At 44.4% G+C, this 19,483-nt stretch overlaps 2 protein-coding genes across 2 annotated transcripts in view; both read left to right on the top strand.

Annotated features, from left to right (window-relative positions):
* The window catches only part of cercam (cerebral endothelial cell adhesion molecule), a 118,511-nt gene extending 115,587 nt beyond the window's left edge, over positions 1–2,924 (top strand). The window contains exon 13 of the mRNA XM_072565788.1: positions 136–2,924. The gene's annotated coding sequence lies outside the window, so the exon portion shown is untranslated. The remainder of the gene's footprint in view (positions 1–135) is intronic.
* A 2,244-nt stretch (positions 2,925–5,168) lies between these two features.
* cfap157 (cilia and flagella associated protein 157) overlaps positions 5,169–19,483 on the top strand; it is a 33,256-nt gene continuing 18,941 nt past the window's right edge. The window contains exons 1-3 of the mRNA XM_072565780.1: positions 5,169–5,418; positions 13,468–13,739; positions 17,943–18,096. Of these exons, the coding sequence (XP_072421881.1) occupies positions 5,288–5,418; positions 13,468–13,739; positions 17,943–18,096 (557 nt within the window). The 5' untranslated portion in view covers positions 5,169–5,287. The remainder of the gene's footprint in view (positions 5,419–13,467; positions 13,740–17,942; positions 18,097–19,483) is intronic.

Genomic DNA, 19,483 nt, shown 5'->3' with positions numbered 1-19,483 from the left:
CAGTTCCAGAAATTGCTGCCATGGTACACACTTCAGAGACCAGAAAGAAAATTAGAAAGAACATTGATCGGGACCTCAACACTTGTCAGCCAGTAACTCCAATAATTTAATTTTAATTTCATTTTACTTTTTCAGTTTTCAGAAAGTTGACTTTCTGCAGAAGAAGATGATTTGGATGGACAGACCTGTCGAAGCTGGAATGAAGATTTTTCAGCTGCAATGTTGCAAACTTTAATTGAAGCTCATCCGTCAGACAAAGGCCGTACAGCTGAAGAGATGAACCTGGACGACAAGCGAAGTTGTTCAAGCCCCTTGCAGACATACGTGTGTGAAACATGGAATTGTTACCCAGCACTGAAGAAAGGTGCAGCTGAATCCTGAACCCAACTCGCCAACAAAAGGAAGAAAGATGTGTGTCTAGCAAGCCAAATTTTCAGGGCCATCTTCCCCACTGACCCATCTGCTAACCCACCAATGTCATAGTTTAGGATGAAGGACAACTCTTGAGTGAGCCTTTCTTCAGGATCTCCAGTTGGTCTTACTTTCGACCCCGAGGTTCAGCTGCCCTGAAGGATATTTCCATCAGGCAGCATTGCTGAGGTGGCCATTCACCGCTGAGGTGGATGAGGTGAGACTGGATGCTGAGAGAAAGGGGGAAACTAAAATTTGAGCACATCACCATAGATTGAATGACCTTGTTTTTTGCACTGTGTAATGCCGTGGAACTGAAAACTCATGAGCAACACAAGGGGAAACGATGTTGAAACATATTGGAGACCATTCCTTTTGAATAAATGTGTCCACACATTCCATGATCCTCAGCAGCCTGATGTGTGTAGCTATCTCCTGTAAGGCCCTACTCATTCGAGGGCCTAGGTCTGACAGCCAGTCTTTGTTGTGTTGGCTGATCTCAGCTGAGTTGGTTACAGTGCAAAACTGAGCTAAGACAGAGGCCCTCAGGTAAAGGGAAGAGAAAAAATTAAGGCAGAGCTCCTAACATTGAGCTTTCCCTGTCCGCAGGCATTCAGAATTCACTGAGTGTGATCAGGGCCAGTTCATCCATCTCAGAGAACCTTTTGAAAAGTTCAATTTTGGGATGTGAGCATCACTATCTGGGTGATCTTGATTGCCCATCCGTAATTTCCTTCCCTGAAGGCCACCGGTGACCACCATGACAATCCATCAGTCCTGTGATTTCTTTTGTTTAATCATTCATGGGATGTGGGTATCACTATGATTTATTGCCATTTTTTAAAAACACACATGATGGGAGAAGTGGAGCATGGGAGGGCTACACCCACAGTGCTGTTAGGAGGGAGCTATAGGACTCTGACCCCAAATTATGGTTATTATTAATGACTAGAACTTATTCCAGATGTAGCTATGAATTTAAATTCCCCCTAAAGGCCATTGGTGAGCAGACCATTACATGTGGCATCTGAATTACAAGTCTAGTCACATGTTACCACTATGTTACCTCTTGTCTTCTTAGAGAGCAGCTATGATTTTCCCACAATTGTGCAGATTAGGTTCGTATACTTGGCTGTTTTGCTTTCTGCATGCAATAATCCATGGCCAAGGTATCAGAGGGTTCATGCCCACTATACCCCAGATTTCCTGTTGGTGCAAGGAATAAAATTCGATAATAAGGAGGAACTAATTCCAAACACACACTAACTTTAGATTGTTGCCATTTATCTCTGTTAGTTGATTGGTCTGGAACTGGGCAGTGAACAGCTCAAGAATAATGTTACAATACTATGGTAAAATAATGAACTCATGCCTGGCTTACATTAACAGAAAGGAGAAGAAACATTTTACTGGCCACTTTCCAACAGAGCTTTTCAAACTCCCATTTTTCACTTTCCACAGCCATTTTGCATTCTAAAGCCAACCTCATGTGGGTGGCATGGTGGCTCAGCGGTTAGCACTGCTGCATCACAGTGTGAGGGAACTGGGTTTGATTCCAGCTTTGGGTGACTGTTTGTGCGGAGTTTGCATGTTCTCCTTGTATCTGCATGGGTTTCATCCCACAGTCCAAAGATGTGTAGGTGAGGTGGGTTGGGCATGGGAAATTGTGCGGGTGAGGTGGATGAGTAGGGGGCAGGGTTTGGGTGGGATGCTGTTCAGAGGGTCATGCAAACTCTTTCTGTACTGTAGGGATTCTGTGATTTGTTTAATTTCAACATTCTTATCTCTCCCCCTGTTAAATTTTGGGGAGTAAAGGGTTGAAGTCAAAGCCAACAGAAACATTTAGGAAGGGGCATCTGTGCAAGGTGTGTAATAAGAAAAATGGGTTGTATTTGAAATGTTAGCCCAAAGTAACATTGAGTTTAGACATGTTAGGGACTGATGGCAAGAAGCTCACTTTCATCAGAAGTTGGGAAACACATGGAGTGGTGACCAGAATCATTGAAGGAATTGCTGGGGGATGGGGAGGTGCACAGGAAGCCGGTGGGGCTTTTCTGGCTGCATGAACTAGAAAGGTCTCAAAGTGGCTTCCCTTATCAAGATCTATCACACGTGTTGTGCTCTCAGTCTCGACTCTGCCTTTTTGAACCTGGATTATCAAGTAAATGTTTCTCCTCCTAGTGTGGAGTCCTTACCACCAGGAGCACACGTTGGAACGTGGTCTCAGTGAACCATTGAGATCTGTTAATAAATAGACAGTCGTCAGCTGCTAACTCTGTTCACAGTGCTTAACGGGAGGTTCAGAGGTGCTACCGTTATGGAGATGTTGGTGCACTCAGTTTTGTATTAGAGTTACAGTTCTGTGTGTACGGGATTTCACCATGAACCCGTGAAAATGTCTGACATGCATGTGGAACATTTCTTTGAAACTGGGTTTAAGGAGTAATATCTTCTTCGCCGGACCTTTTCACTGTTCAGCTGGTCTGAGTTTTATAAAAGTCTCGTAAATCCAATAGATCTGTGTGTCTTTCTTCAACCCCTCCATTTTCACTCCTTCCCTGTATCCTCAAGAAAGTTGCATTTTATTCTTACTGATCATGAAGTCAAGTTCCTGAGGAATTCCAAAGATGGTCAAGTATATTTCCATTATTGTATTGGACTAAAACAACATTTTGCATTTATATAGCACCATTAATCACTGGTGCATTGCCAGTTAGAAATTTAACATTGAACTAAAGCAGATGTTTAACTGGGTGTTCAAAAGCTCAGGAGAAAGGAAACTATTTATAGAATACATTCATAATGTCAAGATGTCTGAGAGCAATCTATTAAAAACCTGCTGGAATACATCTTAACAGTGTGTCAATAGTTAAAGAAAGATCTACAAATCACAGCTGTGTGGAGGATAAATTGTGCATCAACTAAATAGCCTCTGTACTTATAAAAATTCTAGATAGTTTTAATCAACTGTTCGGAGATATTATTACACACTTCTTGAGCATATGTGCATGTGATTTCTAACATTTCAAACTAAGATTCAATAAATCCAAAAACCAGGTTAAGCAAAGCAAAGGTTTTATCAACATGCAGACTCACTAATTCTTCTGAAAGTACAGTCGGTCTGGTGAAACTCTTTTATTGAAATGACAGGATATAACTCTTTTATTGAAATGAAAGAAGCTGTAAAAATGGCCATTGTGTGCTGGGGTTGCAGAGATTTATTAAGTATAAGGTGACATCAAGAGTCTGGATTTTAAAATATGTGCTGGATTCAGTGAAGAAATCAGACAAAATGGGGTTTGGGCTTCACTTAGTGGGCCAGCATTTATTGCCCATCCTAATTGCCCTTGAGAAGATGGTGGTGAGCTGCCTTCCTCAACCATTGCAGTTCATTTGGTGTAGGATTACATCATGGTATTTTAATGAGGGAGTTCAAGAATTTTCACCCAGTTACAGTGAAGGAAAGGCAATATATTTCCAAGTCAGGATGGTAGGAGAAAGTGAGGACTGCAGATGCTGGAGATCAGAGTCGAGAGTGTGGTGCTGGAAAAGCACAGCAGGTCAGGCAGCATCCGAGGAGCAGGAGAGTCGACATTTTGGGCATAAGTCCATCATCAGGCTTTCCAGCACCACACTCTCAACCCCAAGTCAGGATGGTGAGTGGCTTGGAGGGGCACTTGCAGCTGGTGGTGATCCCATGTATCTGCTTATTTGGTCCTCGATTTCCAAGATAAAGGCCTTGATATCTTTTTTTCCCACAAAAGATGACTGTTGAAATATGGCCCCAGGAGCACTGAAATAGTTAGAAGCTGAGATCACTTGATATACAAAGACTATCTGACACCAAACTTGGGCACCAAAGCCAGTTGTAAACTCCAACTTGCATAAATTACCTCTGGATAATTAGCACTGAATGTCTTTGGAAGAATACAGGTACTCCCCCATTTAAAGGAATAGTGATTTCTCAGAAGGACATACTGACAGCTATGTAACAGTAACACATTCAAATCCAGACCAGGAGTTGGCCATTCAACACTTCAAGCCTCTTCTGCCATTCAGTAAGATCATGGCTGGTCTGTTTATTTAAATTCTTTTGGGGCAGCATGGTGGCTCAGCTGCTACCTCACAGCACCAGGGACCCGGGTTTGATTCCAGCCTTGGGTAACCGTGTGTGGAGGTTATACATTCTCCCCATATCTGGGTGGGTTTGCTCCAGGTGTTCTGATTTCCTCCCACAGTCTAAAGATAGGTAGGTTAGCCATGGGAAATGCAGGGTTATTGGAGGAGGGAGGGGGCAAGGTCTGGATGGGATGCTCTTCTGTGGGTTGGTGTGGATTCAATGGGCTGAGTGGCCTGTTTCCACACTGTATGAATTCTATGTTTCTAATCTCAAATCCACATTCTGACCTAACCCTAAGGTTGATCATGGATAATTCCACTGTTTTTGTTTTTACCCTTAATGCTGAAATGGACAATAATCCAAATGAATTGAGGTGTGTAAGTCTACGAAGGGTCAGTCAAACATAAAGTTCCTAACTCTTTATGGGGAAAAAATTCCAAATTGGCCAGGGAAGATAACCTTTTAACACCTTGCTTAACAAGATGACTTTATTTAAAAGCCCTGATGTTGAACTTCTGGTAATGGAGTACAATTCCAGTTAAATGTATCCTTTTGAAGTGAGTGGCACGTGGTCTGGGACCTTCACGGTCACGTGTCCACTGGGCGATGGACGAGGTCTCGCGAGAGTTCTGTGGCCCCGCCCCTTTGCTGAGAGGCAAGCGCCCCCGGTGATTATCCGGTTGCTATGGGCCCGGCGTCTCCTGGCAACCGGCGAGAGGGCGGCGGAGCGGCACCGGCGGCAGTCGGGCAGAAGGCATGGCGCCCAAGAAGAAAGAGAAGAGCGGCCTCCGGAACCCGGCGGACGACCAGCCGCCGGAGGCGCTGACTGCCACCGAGAGGGAGCTGTACATGATCCAGATCAGGGACCTGGAGAGCACGGTGACCAAGTGAGTGAGTGGGGGGTGGGGGTGGGAGTGGGTGGGTAGAGGTGGGTGGGTAGGGGGGTGGAGATTGGGGGTAGGGGGGTAGAGGTGGGTGGGTAGGGGGGTGGAGATTGGGGGTAGGGGGTAGAGGTGGGGGCGTAGGGGGGGTGGAGATTGGTGGTAGGGGGTAGAGGTGGGTGGGTAGGGGGGTGGAGATTGGGGGTAGGGGGGCAGAGGTGGGGGGGTAGGGGGGGTGGAGATTGGGGGTAGGGGGGGTGGAGGTTGGGGGTAGGGGGGCAGAGGTGGGGGGGTAGGGGGGGTGGAGATTGGGGGTAGGGGGGCAGAGGTGGGGGGGTAGGGGGGTGGAGATTGGGGGTAGGGGGGCAGAGGTGGGGGGGTAGGGGGGGTGGAGATTGGGGGTAGGGGGGCAGAGGTGGGGGGGTAGGGGGGGTGGAGATTGGGGGTAGGGGGGCAGAGGTGGGTGGGTAGGGGGGGTGGAGATTGGGGGTAGGGGGGCAGAGGTGGGGGGGTAGGGGGGGTGGAGATTGGGGGTAGGGGGGCAGAGGTGGGTGGGTAGGGGGGGTGGAGATTGGGGGTAGGGGGGCAGAGGTGGGGGGGTAGGGGGGGTGGAGATTGGGGGTAGGGGGGCAGAGGTGGGGGGGTAGGGGGGGTGGAGATTGGGGGTAGGGGGGCAGAGGTGGGGGGGTAGGGGGGGTGGAGATTGGGGGTAGGGGGGCAGAGGTGGGGGGGTGGAGATTGGGGGTAGGGGGCAGAGGTGGGGGCGTAGGGGGGGTGGAGATTGGTGGTAGGGGGTAGAGGTGGGTGGGTAGGGGGGATGGAGGTTGGGGGTAGGGGGGCAGAGGTGGGGGGGTAGGGGGGGTGGAGGTAGGGGATGGTGGTAGGGGGTAGAGGTGGGTAGGTAGGGGGGATGGAGGTTGGGGGTAGGGGGGTGGAGGTAGGGGATGGGGGTAGAGGTGGGTGGTGGTAGGGGTGGGGTGGGGGTAGGTGGGGTAGAGGTGGGTGGGTAGGGGGGGTGGAGGTTGGGGGTAAGGGGGTGTGGGTGGGGGACATTGGAGCACCACCCAGCCGGGTGGGTCCTACACTCAGACCGTCTGCAAGTAATGCACAACCCGACCTCCCCATTCACTCTCTCCACACAGGCTGGCCAAACCTGCACTTTTTCCTTTTTGTCCTGATTCATGCAGTCACACAGCCAGTCTGTACCACCAAAAATAGGCTACTCCCGACACTCACAGAATCCCCTATGGGGTGAGAGCAGGCCATTCGACCCATCGGGGTCTGCACCCATCCCATCCTTCTAACCCTGTATTTCCCCTGGCCAACTCACCTCACCTAAACATCCTTGGATTCTATGGGACTATTCAGTATGGCCAATCCACCCTAACCTGCAAATCCCCGGGCACTACAGGGCACTTTAGTAAGGCCGATCCACCCTAACTTGCACATCCCTTGGTACTATGGAGCACTTTAGTATGATTATATTAGATTAGATTCTCTACAGTGTGGAAACAGGTCTATCAGTCCAAGACTACACCGACCCTCTGAATAGTAACCCACCTCGACTCATTTCTCTACGTTTACCCCTGACTAATGCACCTAACACTATTGGCAATTTAGTATGGCCAATCCACTTAGCCTGCCTATCCCTGGACACTAAGGGGCAACTTAGTATGGCTAATCCACCCTAACCTGCACATCCTTGGACACTGCAGAGCAATTTGTGTGGCCAATTCACCTGGTCTGCACATCTTTTGACTGTGGGAAGAAACCAAAACACCTGGAGGAAACTTGCACAGACACAGAGAATGTTCACATTCCACACAGGTACTTGCCCAAGGGTGGAATCGAATCCAGTTCCCTGGTGCTCTGAGGCAGCAATGTTAACCACTGAGCCATTGTGCTGCCTCCCTTTGCTCACCATTCATATTCTAAACCCCCTCCTCCCTACTGATGCTGGGTCAAATGTTCTTTCTTACCCCTCGCCATGGAGTTTACAACTCTGATTCTCCATTCTTCAAACTATCATATATCTCTTCCATAAACAGTACTGACTGTTATAACAGAGGTGAACCCCTCTGTTAATTAAACCAAATACCAGGAACAGCTCAACCCGCCTCATAATCTGTTAAAATATGAGTGATAGAGAACTCCCAAATTCCATTATTTAAAGAAAATAATGCCAATTTATTTTTAAACTCTACAGCTATTCACAACTCTAAGCTCCTCCTTCTCTTAACTGCTTATTACCTGCCTCCAACTCTATAAAATTATGCTGTTCCAATAAGACACTAATTAAAATTATATTAACTTAATTTCAAAACCACACAGCCGCTGTTGTCCTCTGTGATTTCACTTTTCTGACTGCTGAATTCCCTGCATTGTCTTCTTTCTTTTTACTGTGAGAATGCTTCATCTGAAAAGGTACCTTTGATCACGAGTGTTTCCTAATTTCTTGGATCTGTTTTGATGGCAGTTGCTCTGTCTCCAGTTTTCAAAACATCTGCATTTTTATATCCCCAACATCGGATCATCTCATTGGTTTGCTGTTGGCCAAACAATAAATTCTAACTCCATTGGGTTTTAGTATCCTGGAGCATAATTCAAACTGATTGCTTAAATTTGGATTGATGTCAAAACCGCAACCAAAATTCAGGTATCCCTTTCACAGCCAAATGTTTAATATTTTCACTTTTCCAGTACACTCTGGGACTGCTATCTAGTCATATACACAGGTGCTTGTAATCTCTCAGTTCAGAACAGTATTCTTTATCTGTTAAAGGTACAGTATACGCCTTCAACTTTATAACGTGGCTAACTCTAATATAAAACACAAACAAAAATTACTGGAGAAACTCAGCAGGTCTGGCACCTCCCTGAAGATCACTGGTCTTTGTGTGATTCGCATGTTTTATTGGTTTTTACTTCTCAGGTGTGGTATCCAGACTTTCCTCCTGAAAGACCTTGTCACTTGCTAAATCCGTGACTCTTTTTATTCCCCTTCATGACTACATTGGGGTACCTCAGCCCCACCCCACTGCATTCCCCAAACAACTCTTATTGAGGTCACAAATGGTATCCTGTGTGAATGAGGTAAACAAAATCTCCTTGATCCATCTGCCACGTTGATGAGATTGTACCGTTGTCCTCCAATGCCTCTCTCACCATCATCTGGCTGGCTGGGGTGACACTGGCGAGAGGTTCTGTTCTTATCTAGTCATCGTCAGAGAATTGCCTGAAATGATTTCTCATGCTCCTCCTGCACTGTTACTATTACTGTCCCCTCCTGGAAGTATCCTTGGACGGTCCTCTCTTGCTCAGCCACATGTTTGTCCTAGAAGTATGGCAATCCAACTGAAATTCTATCAACAAACACATTGACTTGGAACTCATTTTCTACCTCCTGAGAAAAAGGACAGGAAACGACATCACCACAGGAAATTGCATCACCAACCCAAGGAAACCTAAACACAAAAAATAAAAAGCAGTTTATACCACCAATGCTTCACCAGAGACTTGCTAATGATGTTGCCTAGTATGGTGATGAAACGTCTGAAAATAACCTTCCAGCTTGGCGAGCAAACACTTGCATTCCAGAATTACTTCATGCACAGGGTGGTGAATCTTCAAAATCCTCTGACCCAGAAGGCTACTGAATATATTCTGTACAGAAGTTGATAGCTTCTACATTTTATGAAGGAGCAGTCCAAACCTTGAAGACTGGATTGAAGAAACGACCTCCAGCCTTGCTATAGATACTAAGCTATCATGTTTGATTAGAAGACCACCCCACATGCAACTATAGGGATAACTCTGGCAGAGTTGCTAATGGGTAGAAGACTCTATTATACTGGATTAGTGGTGCTGGAAGAGCACAGCAGTTCAGGCAGCATCCAACGAGCAGCGAAATCGACGTTTCGGGCAAAAGCCCTTCATCAGGACTCTGTATTATGTTAAGTCTGATCTTCCCAGACCTGGGGGTGAGAGTGAAATGGTATCAGGAACTTCAATGCCAGACTCAAGAGGTAGGGACACTTTGATATGGGGACAAAGTTTGGTGTAAGAATCATGGAACTGGCCCCATGTGGGCAAGAGGGATGGTTAACACAAGGTCAGGACCAGTGATGTATAAAATTTGGTTAAATATGACAGTCCTGAATAAGCATGTGGATCATATTAAAACCATAAATTTGCAAACATTCTGGAAGCAAAAGGTGCCCTGCCCCTTACAACCTTTGGAAATGCTGCTGGAGCCCTGTTGGTGTACCCTCTCTGTCAAATATTGTTGAGTCCTCTAAATCAGAGATGGACATGACAGAAGTAGCTGCCTTGACATCTTTGTGATCAGAAGAAGAGAATGAAAGTACCAAGGTATCCCTGGTGTAAGAGGTGACCTTCTATACGTTACACTCAACACCACCCCCACCACCCCCCCCCACCCCGTGTCAGACGGCAAGTCGGAGGAACCTGACCTGGTGCTAAAATATCTCAGGAGGCTCTCCAAGAAAAAGGTCTGATCTCCTCAGACTCAGTGGGAGGAGGGAGGTTGTGATTGTAGAAAGGTCAGCCAACTGGACCTCATACACTACAAATTCCCCAATTGCAACTGTTAACCTGCTCCATTCTGGCTGACATAAAAAGCTTGCGTTTTTGGGAAACTGACATTTTGGTGCTTGATTCTGTACGAGGCAGTACTATCGTCAAGGACTGTTCATGTGTAAATATAGGGTGACTTAGTGATGGGATAGTCTCTCTGGAGTTATCTCACAGGTAAATTGCTGCTTCACCTCCCCTCCACTGTCTCCAAGCTCCCAGGCCCCCAAACCACCACAATCCATTTCTACCCTGTTCCCAAGACCCACAAACAGGACTGCCTGGGCAGACTATTGTTTCTGCCTGCACCTGCCCCAAAGAACTCATCTCTTCCAGTCTCAACTCCATTGTTTTCTTTTCACACTTACATCCCCGATTGTTCTGAAGCTGAATGTCAGTTTCAGAATTTCCAGTTCACGGGCTTCAGCTGCTTCCTCTTGGGGGGAACAAAGGGCTTGAACCATCCCCATTCATTATCATGCTTTTGGCTGAGCTTATCCTCATTCTGAACAACTTCTCCTTTTAACTCCTTTTATTTTCTTTGGGTCAAAGATGTGGCCATGAGTACTCGCAGGTGCCCCAGTTATTCCTGTCACTTTTTGTGAAGTACATGGAACATTCCTTGTTCCAGTTCTACTCAACCTCCCATCCACAACACTCTCTCCACTACATCGAAGACCTCATCAGTGCCGCCTCTCCCTCTTGTCTGGAATTGGAAAAGTGTATCTATTTTGCTTCCGATTTTCACGCTGCTCTCACTTTCACGTGGACCATTGCCGATTCCTCCCTTCCTTTTCTCAGCATCTCTATTTCCATTTTTTAAACTTATTCATTCACAGGATGAGGGCATTGCTGGCTCGGTAGCACTTACTGCCCATGTGGCAGTTAAGAGTCAACCACATTGCTGTGGGTCTATAATCACATGTAGGCCAGACCAGGTAAGGATGGCAGTTTCCTTCACTAAAGGGCAGCAGTGAATCAGATGGGTTTTTCCAACAATCAATTCATGGTCATCATTAGACTCTTAAATCCAGATTTTTTTAAAAAATTGAATTCAAATTCCACTATTTGCGGTGGTGGGATTCAAAACCAGGTCCACACAACATTATGTGGGTTTCTGGATTAACAACTCAGCGATAATACCACAAAGCCATTGCCGCTGCTTTCTGGGGATAGGCTGGCTACTAATATTCACACAAACCCAACAACTCCCACAGTTATCTTGACTGTACATCCTCATACCCTGCTTCCTGTAAATACTTGAATTCCATCCGCCCAGTTTCTCTGTCCATTGCATCTGTTCTGATTATGCCAGCTTACAATTTTCTTCTTCAACTGAGAATTCCCGCCACTGTAGTTTACAGGGCCCTCAGCTGTGTCCAACTCATCTCCTGCATTTTGGCCCTCCCCTCTTCCCTTCCACAACAGTGGTAGGGGTCCTCCTGTCCTCACTTATCACCCCACCAGCATCCATATTCAAATGATCATTAGCCACCATTTCCACTATCTCCAGCAGGAGGCCACTACCAGACACATCTTCATCTCCATCCTTTGTCAGTCTTCAGCAGAGATTATTCCCTTTGGGACATCTTGGTCCACTCCTTCTCTACTCCCAACACCTCTCATACCCTCACAACACCTTCCCATACAATTGCAGACAGTGTAACACCTGTCCATTTATTTCCTTCCTCCTCACAATCCAAGGCCCCAGACACACCTCCTGGGTGAAGCAGAGATTTACTTGCATTTCATTCAATCTAATCTACAGAATTCACTGCTCACAATGTGATCTGCTGTACACTGAGGAGACAAAATGTAGATTGGGTGACCATGTTGCAGAACATTGATCCCCTTGATACTTGTGAATCTAAGGTTATGTGGAGAAAGTGGGAAAATGGGGTTGAGAAACGTATCAGCTATGACCGAATGGCGAAGCAGACTCAACGGGCAGAATGGCCTAATTTCTACTCCCATGTATTATGGTCTTCTGGTCTAACACCGACATTTTGTCCACAAAAATGAGCCTGAGCTTCCTGTTGTTTGCTACTTCAATACAGCTTTATGTTCCCTGGCCCAACATCTCTGTCTTGAGCTTGCAGCAGTGCTCCTGTGAAGCTCAGTGCAAGCTAGAAAAACAGCTCCCCTCCTCCTTCAGTACATATTACCAGCTTTCTCCTAGCTACAACCAGTTCTAAACTTGGGTCACTAAACCTGAATTGTTAACTCAGGTTTCTCTGCACAGATGCTGCCAGCCCTGCTGAGTTTTTCCAGCAATTTCAGTTTTTGATTCTGACTTCCAGCATGGTTTATTTTACTGGACTGAAAGTGGCCCAGCAACTATACTTCAATGTATATGGAATAATAGTAAAACGATATATGTATTATAGGAACTGTAAAGATTTGTAAAATAGTCTATGAGCAATGAATATTACAATAATTGTTACTTTGCATAAATAATATGTTAAGATATGTGTGTAAGTAGTTGTACAATTATTCTTCTGTATAACAGCAAAATTATGTTCTGTTACAAACCATAACAGCTTGGATATCTATAATTTCTTTAATTTTGAAAAATGTTTCACAGAAGATTTAAGGGTAATAAAGGCTGTTGAACCAGAGAAGGATAACAAAAGGCCTAGTTGAAGAGATCAAGGAGGAAAAGAAAGTGGAGAGGTTTGATGAAGAATTCCACATCACGACCCTCAGTTATGGAATGAAGGCGAAGGGCATTTGATAGGAAAGGGAGTCAGAGAAATGCCATGGTAGCTGACACAGATACATATAAGTGAGGCCATTGGAAGCATTTGAACATGAGGATAGCTATTTTAAATTTGAGGCTTTGATGCAATATATTAATTATACAATATAATACTTAAATTTGGTTGAGTAGAACCTGGTGTGGGAAAGCACTTAAAACAGCAGAGTTGTGGATCAGCTGAAGATCAAAGAAATTCGGGAATGGAAGAGTAGCCTGAAAAACAGTGAAATATTCCAGATGAAGAAAGACTAAGGTAGGTTACAAGTGGTGATGTAATGAGGAAGTAGCTGGTCTTTGTGACAAAGAGAATTTTGGATTGGAAAATCGCCTTAAATTTGAATAGAATATGTGGATGTAATGCTGCCAATTGGCTGCTGTCACTAATTATCTAAATTACTGCTGGGCCAAAGTAGAAGAAAGTATCTGATTCCAAGTGTCTCTGAGTATATGTATAAATCTCAAAAGAAAAGAGGAAAGATTAAAGAGAGATTAATGGTAATTACTTCTGGTAACACCTAACTTACTTGCTAAAGAGCTGTGAAGTAATTGCCATGAAATCCTTTGCTAATAGTCCACAGTTGAACATCAAAACAATTGCAGCTTTCAAATATTCTATAAATACCAAATCCTGTAAGGGTTTCAGAAAATATTGTCAGATGTTTGCGTTGATTCTAATTTATGCATAATGTTGTGTTGCTGTTAAGGTACCAACGGAGGTTAGATGAACTGGAAGTATCAAAAAGTGATGCAGCTGAGAAGCATGAGCAGCTTGGCAAAGACCTACATGATGTCATTGCCTACCTAAAGAAGGGTCTGAATCAGAAAATTGATGAGATTGCTGATTTGAATGACAAGTTAATTGCCTTGAAACAAGCCAAAGACAATGAGAAGGATGCCTACGAAATCCAGCTGTCACATTTACATCAAGAGTTTCAGGAAACTAAGGATCAGCTTACATCTGAGAATATGATTTTAGGTACAGATGTTGAGGCATTGTGTCTATTTTATTTACCTTTTATAATAAAAAGTAATGAAAGGGCCTCCTCTATAGTGGGGAGACAGGCCGCCTACTTGCAGAACGTTTCAGAGAACACCTCTGGGACACCCGCACCAACCAACCCAACTGCCCCGTGGCTGAACACTTTAACTCCCCCTCCCACTCCGCGAAGGGCCTGCAGGTCCTTGGCCACCTCCATCGCCAGACCATGGCAACACAACGCCTGGAGGAAGAGCGCCTCATCTTCCGCTTAGGAACCCTCCAACCACAAGGGATGAATGCAGATTTCTCCAGCTTCCTCAGTTCCCCTCCCCCCACCTTATCTCTGTCCCAACCCTCAGACTCAGCAACGCCTTCTTGACCTACAATCTTCTTCCTGACCTCTCCACCCCCACCCCCTCTCTGGCCTGTAACCCTCACCTTAACCTCCTTGCACCTATTGCATTCCCAACGCCCCTCCCTACCTTTATCTTAGCCTGCTTGGCACACCCTCCTCATTCCTGAAGCAGTGCTTATGCCCAAAACGTCGATTCTCCTGCTCCTTGGATGCTGCCTGACCTGCTGCGCTTTTCCAGGAACACATTTTCAGCTCTGATCTCCAGCATCTGCAGTCCTCACTTTCTCCTCATAAAAAGTAATGTATTTTATGTAATTTTTCAGACATAATTATAGTTGCAATTGCAACTTATTCCCAGAATCCTCTAATAGGACTGCCTTATAAAATCCATTCTTTCTGCCTGCTTCTGCCCTGAGAACTGATTTCTTCTTGTCTCAGTTTTCCTTTTTCTCCCTTTGTCAGGTTTCTTCCTAGACCTCATCCAACATGATCTACTATTTTTTAAACAATGTCTTAGCCCTAATTGTCTTCCTCTTTGCATATACATAATTCTTGCAAAGCTTCATCTTCTATCTCTGCTGTTGCTTTGAGTACAACATCAATCAATCAGTCTCGTCCACTGCCTTCTGTGCCTGGTTAAACTTGTTCTTATGATGAAAAGCTTTAAGCAATATTTTTTTAAAAAGTTTTAAGACTTGAATGTCATTCTTTTGTTTATGAATCTATGAACTAAGAGCAGGAGTAGGCTACTTGAGCTTGCTCCATCATTTAACGATCTGATTATAGTCTCAGTTCCTCATTCTCCCTTCCCATTCCCTAATAACCTTTCATTTTGTTGCTTATCAAGAATCTATCAGTCTCTGCCTTTGCTTAGAACGGTTTCCAACTTATGAACGTATATGACAATTTGGTGCAAATGAGGCATGTTATGAGTTTAACCGATTATCTTACACTGATTATTAGTGTAGCAATTAGCATACGTTGGATTGTTTGGAAAATGTTGCCCACTCACAGAATCACATTTAACAGTAGACATGCAAACTGTGCTGATGCAGGAACCCTTATGGGTCCTAGCTATACCTATCATTTTGTTTGATAATTTGCGTGTTCTTTGTTCCAGTTTTAATCTGGTTCTCTCCTCAACACTTTCAGCTATTAAGGTGACACTATCAGTGTAATTTCTAACTCGTGTCCCAACCTAGAAAATTTCAACAATTTTGCTTCCAGTTTCCACTTTTCCATCACTTTCATATGATCCTCTTTGCCTCCTTCAACTATTCTATTTCTGTTTTTGGAACAAGACTTGACCAATAAATAATCCCTCTGCAGTGTTTTTTACTGAAAGTGGACGGTATTCCATTCTCTCATTTTCTTCATCTCTTTTGCCTTTATTCAGGCAATGTCACTTCCATATCAACATTTCCAGTACCTTTTCCTATTTCCTCAACCAAGGACACTCGCACGTTCCCCAGGTTGACAGGACAAACACCATTGAGGATCTTTTTTCCTTAACCTGCTTTTATCCCTTCCCCTCTTTTCCCAGAACCATGAAAAAGTTTCCCTTTTCTTCAACTCCATGTAGTCCATCATTTCTGCTCCCTTCAGTGCGACACCACCAAAAAGTACATTGTCTGCTCCCTTTCAGCATTCCAAACGACCTCCATAAACAATGACCTCATCACTCAACCTAGCAACCCCTCCCCTTCCCATCTCATCAGCTGGCCTTTCACCTCCTCCCTCATCTTTTTTCAAAGTCCAGGTTTCCATTCACTCTTTCAATATGAAACAGCCATTTAATTGTACTTTACATAACGTAAGCTGTACGAAAATCGGAGCTGGAGTAGGCTCTTTAGCCCCTCAAACCTGTTCTGCCATTCAATAAAGTAATAGTTGATCTCCTAATTCAAGACCATTTTCCTGTTCAATTCTTTTTTTTTTTAATATGTAGAAATCTCTGTCTTGGATATACTCAACAACTGAGCCTCCACAGCCTTGTGGGGCAGGGAATTTTAAAGAGTGACCAGCCTTTGAATGAAGAAATTTCTCTCAATCACAATCCTAAATGGCCTGCCCCTTATTCTGAGATTCAAATCCTCCGACTCTCCCAAGTCAGGGGAAAATATCCTCTCTGCATCTATCCTAACAAAGCTCCTTTAGAGCGCTTATATTTGAATGAGAACGCCTTTCATTTTTCTCAGCTCCAGAGGATATAGGCCTAGTTATTCCTTCATCTTAGAATGTAGTATCCACTGCTCATAATGTGATCTCTAGCCACTAGGAATCTAGTTACAAATTTGGTGATTGCTTTGTGAAGTATCTTCATTCGATCTGTACAGATAACCCTGAGCTTTGGTTGCTAATCACTTTCCACTCTAACATTTCAGTGTTCATTCTCCTGGGCTGTTCTAATAAAGCTTGACTAAAGCTCAAGGAACCGTATCTTATATTTAAATCATGAACTCTGAGTCCAGCAGTTTCCAATTATAACCACTGCTTCCATTTCTTTTTCAGCAGCAGCTGTTGGTTTAATGATTCTGTAATTACCAACTGCATCTCGTCTTTTATTACATTAGTTGCCTCATTACCATCATCCTCTTTTGACTTACATCACCAACTCTTTACTTATTCAATGTCCCCTGCATTCTGACCTTTCTTTTCCTCCTTTGCACCCCAGTTCCCTTTCCCTGTCTCTACGTGCTTTAAACCTGTTACATCCTAACATTTTACACTACTGAAGAAATTATGTTGACCTGAGGCACTGGATGGAACCTTGCCACTTCTCCTGAGGCAGCTTTGGTGCTGAGAGATATTAATCAAGTGGGTTGGAGACTCTACTGCCTTTCCACTTCCACCTCACTGTCAGTTGAGGCTGTTATGTAGACAACTAATGTTCAATGAACAGCATCATACTGCTGCTTACTATCATCAACCCAGTGACAGGCAGAGAACTTAGCATGTGAATGGCAGAGTGGGCTTGAAGGGCTGAATGGCCTATTCCTTCTGGTCTACATGTTACAATGTAAATAATTGTATTACAATGGAAGTGCAAATATACTTTACAAGGAAATGCATTGGTAAGGCCACATCTGGAGTACTGTGTACAATTCTGGTTGTCCTACGAGAGGAAGGATGTTATTAAACGGAAAGGTGCAAAAGAAATTTACAAGGATGTTGCCGAGACTGGAGGGTTTGAGTTATAAGGAGAGGCTGGATAGGCTGGGACTTATTTCCCTGGAGTGTGGGAGGCTATGCGGTGACTTTATAGAGGTTTATAAAATCACGAGGGGCGTAGATAAGGTGAACAGCCAAGGTCTTTTCCCTATGGTAGGGGAGTCCAAAGCTAGATGGCATAGGTTTAAGGTGAGAGGAAAAAGTTTTAAAAGGGTCCTGAGGGCAACATTTTCACACAGTGGGTGGTGTGTATTTAGAAGAAGCTGCCAGAGGACGTTGTAGAAGTGAGTACAATTAAAGCATTTAAAAGATATTTGGTCAGGAACATAGACTGGAAAAGTTTGGAGGGATGGGGCAAGTACAGGCGCAGAGGACTAGTTCAGTTTAGGAAACCTGGTTGACATGGATGAGTTGGGCCAGAGGGTCCAGCCAGAGGAGAAGACTCCATTATATCCTGGTGTCGAAGAGCAAATAGGAGTGACCTGTGTTGTTACTTTTCTCTCTAAAAGGATGTCTGGCAAGCCATGATGCTCAGCAAGGATACTGAAAGGGTAAACAATAACTAATTACGACAGGTTAATGTCCAAGTCTGCTAAGGCAAGACTTCACAATGCTGCTATCTGAGCTTCTGGAATATCCTATGCTGTACTGTCTTTTCCACTTCTGTTTTACAGCTGGGAAGCTGGATGCACTTGAAGAGTTTAGAGTTCACAAGGAGGAATTGATGGCAAAGTTTGCTTCACTTGAAGAACAGTTAAAGCATCAGGACGAAGAGCACAGTGAGATTATTTACGACTTGGAACGGAAGGCAGTGGTAGATAAAGATAGGTAAGATTTTTTATTTTCTGACTTAAAGGTGTTGAGTTTTGTTGGGGGCTGACAGGGGGCAGCCTACAAATTGTTTACTTTCATCATCACTTTGCTTGACTTTCAGAATGGTTACAGTATACAGGGAGGCCGTTTGACTTGTTGAATCGTGCAATAGCTAATTCGATCTATCTGGCCTTAAGATGCCTGGAATTAGATACAGTAGTTCAGTCGTAACTGAACCTGTAGTTTGTAATTTACTTGCTTTTGTACCTTACACCTCCATTTATTAAGTCCAGGACCTTGTATGCTGTTCAACAATTTTCTCAACCTGGCCTCCTACATTCAACAGTCTGTGCCCATGCCCCAAGATCTGTGTGTTCTTGAACCCCCTATAGAATTGTATAGCTTATCTTGTATTGCCTTCCCTCTTTCCATCTCAAAGTGTATCACTTCACAACTATGAGAACAGAGAGTTCGTGTTCACAAGTCACTGAACTGTGAGACTTGGAAATATATCACCATCATGCCTTCAACGTGGTTGGGTAAATCTCTGACTTCCCTCTCTAATGGCATTGTTCGTCCAGCACATGGACTGCAGTGATTTAAGAAGGCAGTTCTTCACCACCTTCAAGAGCGACTAATGCCAGCGACACCCATGTCCCATAAGTGAATTCAGAAAAAATATATCCGTCAGATTGTGTCTTCATCTGTTATGGAGTCATAGAGATGCACAGCATAGAAACAGACCCTTCAGTCCAACTCATCCATGCTGATCAGAGATTCTCAATTAATCTAGTCCCATTTGCCAGTACTTAGCCCATTTCCCTCTAAACCCTTCCTATTAATATACCCATCCAGATGCATTTTAAATGTTAGAATTGTATCAGCCTCCACTACTTCCTCTGGCAGTTCATTCCACACACATACCACCCTCTGCATGAAAAGTTGCCCCTTTGGTCTCTTGTAAACCTTTCCCTTCTCACCCTAAACCTATTCCCTCTCGTTCTGGACTCCCCCACCCCAGGGAAAAGACCTTGTCTATTTACCCTGTCCGTGCCCCTCATGATTTTATGTACCTCTATAAGGTCACCCCTCAGCCTTTGCTCCAGGGAAAACAGCCTCAGCCTATTCAACCTCTCCCTATAGCTCAAACCCTCCAACCCTGGCAACATCCTTGTAAATCTTTTCTGAACCCTTTCAAGTTTCACAACATCCTTCCTATAGGATCAAGGCCAGAACTGCACACAATATTCTAAAAGTGGCCTAACGAATGTCCTATACAGCTGCAACATGACCTCCTAACTCCTTAAGTCAATGCTCTGACAAATAAAGGAAAGCATACTAAATGCCTTCTTCATTATCCTATCTACCTGAGACTCCCACTTTCAGCAAACTATGAACCTGC

The sequence above is a fragment of the Chiloscyllium punctatum genome, chromosome 49 (assembly GCF_047496795.1).
Source record: "Chiloscyllium punctatum isolate Juve2018m chromosome 49, sChiPun1.3, whole genome shotgun sequence".
Lineage (NCBI taxonomy): Eukaryota > Metazoa > Chordata > Chondrichthyes > Orectolobiformes > Hemiscylliidae > Chiloscyllium > Chiloscyllium punctatum.
The sequence above is the reverse complement of the archived record's forward strand: the minus strand, read 5'-3'. Positions and strand labels throughout refer to the sequence as shown.